At 31.7% G+C, this 10,617-nt stretch overlaps 2 protein-coding genes across 2 annotated transcripts; one reads left to right on the top strand and one right to left on the bottom strand.

Moving 5' to 3' along the window:
• Nucleotides 1-1,033: 1,033 nt before the first annotated feature.
• Nucleotides 1,034-4,932, bottom strand: LOC114881422 (serine/threonine-protein phosphatase 5). Its single transcript, XM_029198207.2, has 8 exons — nucleotides 4,661-4,932; nucleotides 3,785-4,174; nucleotides 3,404-3,690; nucleotides 2,776-2,881; nucleotides 2,564-2,706; nucleotides 2,183-2,490; nucleotides 2,043-2,124; nucleotides 1,034-1,972 (listed from the first exon to the last, which is right to left on the bottom strand). The coding sequence occupies exons 1-8, from the start codon at nucleotides 4,752-4,754 to the stop codon at nucleotides 1,913-1,915; spliced, it is 1,470 nt and encodes a 489-aa protein (XP_029054040.1). The 5' UTR covers nucleotides 4,755-4,932; the 3' UTR covers nucleotides 1,034-1,912.
• Nucleotides 4,933-8,924: 3,992 nt separating this feature from the next.
• On the top strand, nucleotides 8,925-10,235 carry LOC114881423 (isopentenyl-diphosphate Delta-isomerase 1). The gene is made up of 2 exons (XM_029198208.2): nucleotides 8,925-9,641; nucleotides 9,721-10,235. The coding sequence occupies exons 1-2, from the start codon at nucleotides 9,306-9,308 to the stop codon at nucleotides 10,177-10,179; spliced, it is 795 nt and encodes a 264-aa protein (XP_029054041.1). The 5' UTR covers nucleotides 8,925-9,305; the 3' UTR covers nucleotides 10,180-10,235.
• Nucleotides 10,236-10,617: the final 382 nt, after the last annotated feature.

Below are 10,617 nucleotides of genomic sequence, written 5' to 3'. Positions count from 1 at the left end.
ATCGAGTATCAATTATCGATTTTTTAACTAATCGATTATTTTAACATCGATATTTTTTTCGAGCATCGCCCATTCCTAGTTGCGCGCACGCTAGGTGAGAATTAAACCTTTCAAGTTCGTAACAGACCACGCAAGTGGCTCCACCAGGCCCAACGAAAAAATTGCTGTGATACCGACGCGACGTCCCGAATCGGAGAGGTCACGTACCGTGTCTACCCCCTTGATTTCTATTTCTATTTCTAATTTCTATTTCATTTATACCAATACCCAACAGCTATTAATAAAACCTATTTAATCGTTAAATAGTATACTAAATACATTTCAACCTTTTCAGAGATGGCGCAAAATTAAAAATACCTGAATAAACATGCTGTCAATAACGATTTGATTGGAGTATGGCGAACTTGGTATAATTCGAACTATATTGCGTTTAATCTCATTTTAATCAGAAAAATCTCACAAATACGTTAGTAAAAGTTAAAAATAAAACAATTTCATCGTTGAATTAGCATTAGTCACACCAGTATTCCAGTTCGGATTATATTACACGGGTTCCTCGTCGAGCGTCTTGGTTCGCCAAGGGTGAACCCCCCATGTGGAGAAGATAGTCACCTTGCATTTATCCAGCTTTTACTATATTTAACACTTCAACTGCCATCCCACTCATATGTAACGCTTTAATTCTCATAGGAGGCCATTACCCATATTTTACTAATCTAATTAAAAATACTTGTATAAGGTATTTTAAATTATAAATAATAGTAACAACCAAATGTGGAAATAGGAAATAAGATTTGTAAAAAATAAAAATACCTACTACCTAACAAAACTTCTAACTTTATCTTAATTAAAATATTATTTCTAAATAAAAGAACTAGTATATAAGTCATAATACTCTAAACATAGTAACTTTAAGATCTGCTTTTGATTTAAGTATATTAAGCGGAAACTTATTCTTTATGTCATACTAATTATAAATAAAATCGGTAAAATAGAATTATTTGGGGAGAAATTTTACAGTACACTTATGAAATTATTTTTTAAAGCTGTCAGGTAATCTTTTATAATTTCGACGATTTGTTAAAATACATAAGATGTAATTATAAATGTAAGTCGTAAAAATCGGTTTAATTTATTAGAAAAAATGTTCTATCTCATTTAATACGACATAATTTTTCATTATTTCAAAAAAACAATATACATCTTAAATACATTATAAACATAATTTATTACCAAAAAAAAGAGAGAGAGAAAAGAAACAAAACGTTAGATGAAAGAAATCCTTCCAATCACATTAAATTTGTATAAAAGTAGTCATCACAAATAATGTGACAGACAGTGACTGGCTGGAAAATTGTACTACATAGTGAGGCTAAATCGCATATGTATTAGATATTTTTCATTGTAATTATTGTATTAAATGAACCACCATTATTCATTAAAGAATCAAATGAAAGAATATTCATTGCGTACACCAATATTTGTAACATTTTTACACAAATATAATATAAGTTAATCAGTTTGAGATCATTCGAAATTCCGAATCTTTAATGAACAAGGTGGTTTAATCGAGGGTACAAAATAAAAATATGCTCTTCATAGCATTTCATTATAATGAAACACAAATTGCTAATGAGGCATTGTTCTTATCAAAGAAAATTGTTCACCAGTTGTCGAAACAAGCAAACTTTTTTCATTTTTGTACCCATGAATATTATACCTTCGTTTGATTTATTATGATACAGGGTTTTCTTGTTTCTAAAAAGAATACAGTATTTATTGTTTCGGAGAAGTCTAATGGTTTCTCACCTCCTCCGTTTCAGTATCAAATATATTACGCACACTTTGATTGGGCTACTCGTAATCAATTATTGTTATTTATTTACTTATCAACAGTACCTAAGGTATTCCACTAGCACATGAATTTTAGTAAAGAATTAGCATATGCCATTGGCCTTAGATTTGGATGAGGCTGAAAAAATTGGTTTTATAATACAATTGTTAAAATACAAACCATTACTTATTATAATTGTATAACATACCACTCCTTCATACGATGTGAAATGGGGTTCCATGTCTTTACCATTAAGTGTGATGAAGGCACCCCGGTTACCCATAGTATCACTAAAAACAACATCCATTAAAAATCACTAAATTCATAAAAGGTATTATGCTTACGTACCAATAATTTGGAGCAGAGAACACAGTAATGCATTTCCCATCATGTCCGATTTCATATCCCTCATTTTTCACTTCGTGGCTTCTTACAATATAATCAAGATTGTTCATAGCAAGGAAATTTTGTGTAACATCAGGTCCAAATTGAACACCAACTCCTCTTTTACTGGGTGCTCTTCCTGGTTGAGGCTGCGGATCCGACCACAATAGTTCACACATTAATCCTTCTTCTGGTGGTTGCCTATTTCTATCAATTTCTCGAATTTCTTTTAATGTGACATCATCTCTTGAAAATAGACCTCCATGCATTACCTATAAAGTGCATTATTATAAAAGTATTTGAATTCAACAGAAGTTTCTATTTCATACAATAATATATACTTACGAGTACTCTGTTGTTAAGACAATGGGCAAGTGGAAGCCAATTGTAAACTTCTGTAAATAATTCTGCCATTTGAGCAGAATATTTTGTTTTTACTTCGCCATCAAATCCATACATCTGATTCATTGTGGCAGATTCATGATTACCTAAACATCACATTTTAGTATAAATATGTATCTTATTTTAATGGTATAGATAAATCAACAGGTACACACCTCTAGACATAAAAAAATGATTTGGATACAACAATTTAAATCCAAACAAGGTGAATATACATTCTACAGAAAATGAACCTCTATCTACAAAATCCCCATTGAATAACTATAATACTGTTAAGATGTATATATTATATCAACTGAATTGCATGTATTAGTAATATGCTGAGTGAGTCGTTTAAAATAGGCCACTTAAATAACTTGCTTGATTTTAATGATAGTGTTATGAAAAGTACATAAGTCTGATATTAATAATTATTTTGTCTTCCTCCAAACCTAGCAATAAGGTAGAGGTCCCCCCCCCCCCTCGCCCTTCAATAAAAGGTGGATGCCTTCCCTCATTATTCTAAAATTCTAAAGTTATAAAATCCTCTCATAAGATCTTATCTTAACAGAGATAAATATTTTGGCCGAAATGCAACATATATATAACTAAAACCAAAACAATAATGTTTAAGGGATCTGACCCACCCCTAAAAAAAAAAGGCTAGTTACACCAATATGTATTATCAACAAAAACAAGCAATTTATTCAGGCAGCCTATTTTAGATGGTCTGTCCTGTACTTAGTATTAACACATTAAAAATGCAATGATAAATATATAATATACCCATATTGCAAAGGATACATAAGGATTAGTTTCTGAAGGTAATCCATTTAATTCAAAAATATTAAGTAAATCATAGAACTGCCCATGTATGTCTCCACAAATAGTAAATTTACTGTCATCAGGAATTGTAATATCAATTAAGCTTGGTTGTGCCATAAACCATGCTTTTACATCTAAAAGAATTTTATAAGCATATTTACGATGTAATTTATTTTGTTTTTTGTACCAATTTAATAAGTCTTGCATAAATTGTAAAGTAACTTTTCCATCTTCAAGTTTAGGTCCTACATATTCATCTTCAATTGCTGTAAAATACATAAAAGTAGATTTAATATTTTTTGATAAATGACTCTAATGTATTACATAATTATTGATCAATTATTAGATATAATGATCTACCCATTTCTTCTAAATTAATCATATCAGCTATATTCTTTTTGTTTTCTTCCACAGAAATTGCTTTCTCGAAAGCTAACATTTTTAATATTTTACAACATTCTGTATATTTAACCATTGCATCTTTATCGTTTGGTCTTGCCTTAGTAACGGTTTTATAATCCTTAAGAGCTAGCTTGAATTTGCCAAGTGACATGTGTGCTGCAGCTCTACGATAATACCCTTTAACATAATTTTTATCTAAATCGATAGCTTTAGAGGCATCTGTAAGTGCATATCCAAAACATTCTGTTTTTAAATACGCAAAACTTCTATTGCCGTAATATACTGCCACCGTAGGATTACACTCTATAGCTTTAGTGTATAATTCTATAGCTTTGGTATAATCTTGATCTAAAACATAATAAAATATATCAGTTATATTTAAATGACATATTATTGAATAAAAACTTTAAAAGACTAATTGTTATTTATTCAATATTTATATTTATTTAATATGTTACTTAATATTTATTTGTATTTATGTATTTATTTATAAAACATATAATAAAACGATAAAACGTTGATATACAACGTGTATTACATATAAATAAATATCATATTCATAAGAAATGGAAATGACTGTTTATAGTATGTATATATCTTCAGAGAAAATAGGATAAATGAAATAATTGCTTTAAATTTTTAATTGATTACTTTACATATCAACGTTTTATTTGATAATTAAATGATCATTTACGTTGTGGAAGTTGGGTTAGTTTTGAATATACACGTGACTAAATGACACTGATCTAATGATGATTATGAATTTTTAGAAATTTTGGAAAGAAATATGAATCACAGGGAAAGAAAGTTATTGAAAAAATATTGTAAACGCACTTTTGAAATATTCGTTCGCTTCTTCTTTAAATTTTTCCGCTTTTGCCGCATCTTCGGGCGATATTACTCCTGTAATTTCTGCGTTTTCACTCATTTCGCCGTTTTACCAGAAAATTAACGAGTTGACATAAATCGATTTAAAATATATTCGAACGTAGGTAATAAATAACACATTAAGGCAACAATAACTTTTTTATATAATGGTCTTTACTACACTGCACTGAATATCGTGAAACCTATTAAACTACTCCATGATACGATTCGATCGATCGAAGTCGAAAACCAGCGAGAACTATCGATCATTACGATTTTAAGTAATGCGTAATGTTACGTTGTCGCATAAATTTGGCTTTTGACATATTTGTATTTAAATAGGGAAGCAATTGATGTGTACTTTTAAGTTGTAACATTTCTTAATGATATTAATGTCATTATATTGCATTATTCAATTTCCAGTGTTATTCTAATACTTCAAGAATACTTTGGATTTTAGTACTGTTCGAATTTTTCGCCATTAAAGAGCAGCGTAAAATGGTTGACGCTAGATCTCATAGCACCTGTATTCTATATTTCTAAGTTTGTAATCCCAAAAATTTAAGAGTAGCTAAATTCTTAAGAAGAAAAAACTAAACCAAATTCATATGAAAAATTCCAGAAATGAAGATAAGGTAAAATATTTGTAAGTTATTAATATTCAAAATTCGCGCTCTTCCAGATACCGTTTCTTTCTTGCATGCGCATGATATATATTAGCAAAGGTGTTTTGTGTAGACCAGCGGTTCTCATCTAATGGTACACGTGCCATCAATGATATGCGAATATGTAATTCGTGCAATAAACAATATAATTTGGTGAATTTATAGAAAAATCGCCAATTTTTATGATTTTTTAATATGTTGTAAAATTCAATATTTTAAATTACTTTTTCCTCTCTCGAAAATATCGGACGCGCTTATATAGTTTTGGAGATATTCGCTAAAAATGGTCACTGCTACTGCATCGAATTTCGTCTAAACTTATGTGTCCGTAGTTGTACATCCGTCAGCATGTGGCCCAATGATGCCAGAACCGTGGTACGTAGGACAAATTTTTACCCTCATACCGACGTCCCACCGGCTCTACCTAATTCAATTAGAATTTCAACAAGCATGTTTGTCCTATGTGTGCGTGTGTGATGGCCGTTCGAGTGTTTCCGTTGTTGCGTGAAAACGCGTGGATTTTAGGGGTTTATAGTTTATGGCGTGGGTTGGGTGTCCAAGCGGGTGCAAAACGCTCTGCTCACGAAGTGCTTAACTAATTAAAACGCAATTAAATAAACTTCAAAATAAATTGAACTGTTTGAACTTTATAGTAACTTTTTAATAAACAATGAATAACTTGAAGAAATTGGAATTGAGCTCAAAACTTGAAATGTGTGGGATGATGGTAATGCAGGTGTGGTAGTCGATATGATTCCCACTATCGGTAAAGGCGTGCTCCTTTTACCTTCACTTCACTACGCGCATATTACCACCGACGAGAGACTACTACCACCGACGAGATATCGAGTTTCTATCGACGACAGTACGTAGCACAAGTTATCACAAATTACTTTTAAGCGTGATGTGAATTCTACCGAATTTTAAAGATATCCGTCACCTCAATTGAGCTGCGTGAAACGCTCGTACTCTCTCGTGAAAAATACAATACAGATATACAGGGTGAGGAAAAAGTCCGGGACCGGTGAAATATCTTAAAAACAAAGCATTTTCGGAAAAAATATTTGATACATAAGTTGTAGGGTTTCAATAGATGCATCAAACGGTGGTATGTATTTGACTTTGAGCGTAAGTATGGAGGAGCTATCAAGGTCAAGTTAAAAATTTTAAATGGAAACCCCAACTTTTTATTTAATATTCTTGTAGCTGACATCGAGAGCATTTCAAAACACTTCCATCAGCTTCTTTCGGTTGAGTACTTTTCGAGATATGAGTCGATAAAGTTCAAGTACCGTCGGCATTAGCAGTAGCCAAGGTGTACCGCGTCGAGGTTGCACGGTCGGGTTGATACCTCATTGGGTGTGTGCATGTGCACGTATTTGGTAATCATTATAGCAGATGTTCGAATTGCCTCCCTTCGACTGCTTGACAACCTCCACGCGGTACACCTTGGCTACTGCTAATGCAAAAAACGCAGAAAATGCAGAAAAACGCTCACTTTTACACACGTATAACTTTTGAACCAATGAATTCCGCGCCTTAAAACTAGGATTTTTAGATTCTATACGTAAAATACTTCAAGAAGGTAAAAAAAAAGGCCATAATTTTTGGGCCTCTGAGGTAAAGTTTACCCATAAAGTTTTGTGCTTTTCCACATAGTTATATTTGTGTTGTTCATTTGTGTTTCAACCCTTCTCTACGTATATTCAGCACCCACGTGTATAACACAGCTAGACTCTCTCGCGAGCCGCGTGTTTGCCCGCTGGGGTGCTTAAGACGCAAGTCCGAACAGGTATATTGGGACCATTTGCTTGTGTGTATGTATCTCACACTGATATGTATACATACTATGGATACGAGATTCCCATAAGCCAGCCGTACAGCGGTTGAAGCAGACTTTAACCGCCACCGTTCGACCGATGTATTAAAGGAAATAGCGCGAAGCTTGAAAAATGTGGTTTAAAAGAGACTAAAAGAACATATAATGTATTACAATTATATAATACGAATTGCTTGTATGATGGTTGAAATTCAGAAAAGTTAATCAGAACAAATGAAATTCATGAAAATAGTGAATTAATTCTTTTAATGTAATATTAAACAAACTGAAGTAATAATTAATGAAGTTCACAAAAAGTGAATTTGAAATATTTGCAAACAGTTTTGTCGTTTACTTCATTGTTTGAGATAAAGGAGATGTATGTATGCATTTCTTACGTTTTAAGAGAAGCATTAAATGAAATTGAAATCATAATAATATTAAAATATTAATCTTTATTAATTTATTAACATTACAACTATACATATAAATATATCCCACTCTTAGAGAAGTGATCTTTGGAATCCACATAAGTCCAAGTCAGTCGTATTTTCCCAACATTCATGAATATTAGGCCATACTTGCATCAGTGGTAATAGATTGTAGGAAATAAATCTATAAAATAAAGAATCTTAATTTTTGTTAAATTTGTAATATTTTTATATAAAGTATGCTTCGTATATAAAAGAATATGTCATAACATACGAAGAAGGTAATTCTTAAATACCCAGAACCAGAAAAAGGAATATCTTGCACATAATGCATGCACTTGCTTTTGTATTTTACAATGTAAAAGCTATTTAACATGTTAAAATAATAAAATGTAAGCAAAAACGTATTATATACATATGGAAATTGTCGGAAGTAAAGTACTTGCACAGTACACACATACTAATTTTGCAGCATGAAATACGGGAGTTTGGTGGGCCTGATATAGAGAGGTATGATACATGTACTGTGCACCGATGACAAGATGTCCTATGAGAAGGCCGCAAATCTGCCCTTCTCAGGGGACATCTTGTCATCGGTGCACTATACAAATATATACAGGGTGTCCCAGAACTGGGATGAAGCCGAAGAGGGATGATTGGTGAGGTCATTCTGAACAACTTTTTCCTTTGCCAAAATGTTGGTAAAGGCTTCGTTTTCGAGTTATTAACGAAAAACACTGGCCAATCAGAGCGCGCCGTTAGTGCGGGCCGAATCACGAGAGTGTTGGGTATGCTCCGCGCGGTCGTGATCAAGTGCATCGACACTACGTCGGTATAATAGGATTCGTTGGGCAAAAGTTGTATCGAATAATGAATTAAAAAAAGAAAGAAATAATAGTATCGAATTATTGATTGCTCATAAACAACGAATCCTATTACACCGACGTGGTGCCGACGCACTTGATCACGACCACGGTTTGAACGCAGAGCATACCCAGCACTCTCGTGGTTCGGCCCGCGCTAAGGGCGCGCTCTGATTGGCCACTGTTTTTCGTTAATAACTCGAAAACGAAGCTTTAAACAAAATTTTGGCAAAGGAAAAAGTTGTTTAGAATAATCTCAGCAATCATCCCTCTTCGGCTCCTACCCCAGTTCTGGGACACCCTGTATACATATATATAATTTAACTTGGTACATAATGTTAAATAATAGTAACTTGGAATCAAAAACATGTTTTTAGTTTCAATTTATAGGTATAAACTTATTTTTAAATTATCTAATTCTAATTATCGTTCTTAAACATTTTTTTTTTTCTATAAACATCCCTTTCGTTTTATGTCGATTATCGATTATACAATATTAATATTTAATAGAAATTTTATTACAGTTTTTAGATTTTACAATGTATAAAGTTCAAAATATAAAAGCGCTCGATGGCTTTGTAGATATCATTCATGTCATGTCAAAACATTATTCAAATTGTAAATTTGAAAAAAGACGTCATGACGTCAAGTTTAAAGGTTAGTGCTGTGAATACCTTTAAAGTATGCGATCGTATAAAACTTTCTACAAGAAAAGTTTCTTTACAGTAGAGCGTTTAGCGTATGTTTAGTTAAATTTGAAATTGTTTTATGATCATTATCTTAGTTAACCTATTACTTGTGTATATACATCATACATTTTAGAAAAAAAATTTGATGTGTAAAGTATTGTATGTGTCAATTTTGAAAAATATTTCTGAACAGTTCACTGTAGTGATGGCTAAAATGTTAAAAAATCTATCTTCTGCTACATGTCACTTAAAATCTACGGTAAAAAATGTTGGTAGTACACAAGCAGCTCCTTTGCAGCAAGCTGCTTTAGAAGAACGTTGCATCTTGGTTGATGCATTAGATAAACCTCTTGGTAAAGCAACAAAACGAGACTGTCATACAGTTAATTCTGATGGCCAAGTTCCTCTTCATAGAGCGTTTAGTGTTTTTTTGTTTAATGGAAAAGGAGAATTGTTACTTCAAAAGCGATCTGCCAATAAGGTAAGCATTCTTGATGTATACAAAACATATTGTATTTGTGTTAGATTATTAATACTATTATAAATGCTATTGGTTATAGATAACATTTCCAAACCATTACACAAACACGTGTTGTAGTCATCCATTGGCTGAAATTTCTGAAGAAACAGAAGAGCATGAAGCAATTGGAATACGTAGAGCAGCACAAAGAAGACTTAATTATGAATTAGGAATCCCCTTGTCTCAAATTCTTTTATCAGATTTTCTGTATCTAACAAGAATTCATTATCATGCAGTGAATGGATACTGGGGTGAACATGAAATAGATTATGTGCTATTTATGCAGAAGGATAATATTATATTAAATCCAAATTCAGATGAAATTAGCGAACTTCGTTGGGTGTCACAATCTGAGATTAATGACTTTGTGAAAAATCTTAATTCTCCATTGAGTCCTTGGTTTGAATTAATTCTTAAACATAAATTGCCACTTTGGTGGAATAATTTACACGCACTGGAAAAAATGCAAGATCATAATACGATTCAAAGATTTGTATAAAATTTTTATAAACTGAAAATAGATATAATAAAGTTAAATCAAGATTTTGTGTTTAAGTAATATCATTTTTTTAGTATACTAATATTTGTATTACCTAATTGTATACTTCAAAGAAGACTTATGCTGGATTATTATGGAATTAAATATAAAGTTTTTCAGTTAAAATAATAAATTAGATAAGTTGTAAAAGTATAATTTATTTATTAACATAATGAGGTGTAAATACAAAGTAAAAAAATTTGTTACCTGGGAAATAATTTTGGAAGTATAAGATAAAAGGTGAATTAAATATTTTCAACTAATATTGTTTAATAAAATAGCTTTGATGTATAGGTACCAAAGTTACTTTAGAAAATGATCATTATATTTCATTATTCCTTTACATACCTGTTTACATAATTTTATTTGAAATTTATTTATTTCCCATTTTGAGACTTT

This window comes from Osmia bicornis, chromosome 3 (assembly GCF_907164935.1).
Source record: "Osmia bicornis bicornis chromosome 3, iOsmBic2.1, whole genome shotgun sequence".
Lineage (NCBI taxonomy): Eukaryota > Metazoa > Arthropoda > Insecta > Hymenoptera > Megachilidae > Osmia > Osmia bicornis.
This window is presented reverse-complemented; position numbering and strand designations above follow the sequence as displayed.

Excerpts from the sequence above, each read along its gene's own strand:
- LOC114881422 (XM_029198207.2), bottom strand. The coding sequence starts at position 4,754 with ATGAGTGAAAACGCAGAAATTACAGGAGTAATATCGCCCGAAGATGCG. Across the intron at positions 2,882-3,403 it reads CTTCAGAAACTAATCCTTAT|TTATTCAATGGGGATTTTGT; the intron begins GTATCCTTTGCA and ends ACAGTATTATAG. Across the intron at positions 2,491-2,563 it reads GTCTTAACAACAGAGTACTC|GTAATGCATGGAGGTCTATT; the intron begins GTAAGTATATAT and ends TGCACTTTATAG.
- LOC114881423 (XM_029198208.2), top strand. The coding sequence starts at position 9,306 with ATGTGTAAAGTATTGTATGTGTCAATTTTGAAAAATATTTCTGAACAG. Across the intron at positions 9,642-9,720 it reads AAAAGCGATCTGCCAATAAG|ATAACATTTCCAAACCATTA; the intron begins GTAAGCATTCTT and ends TATTGGTTATAG.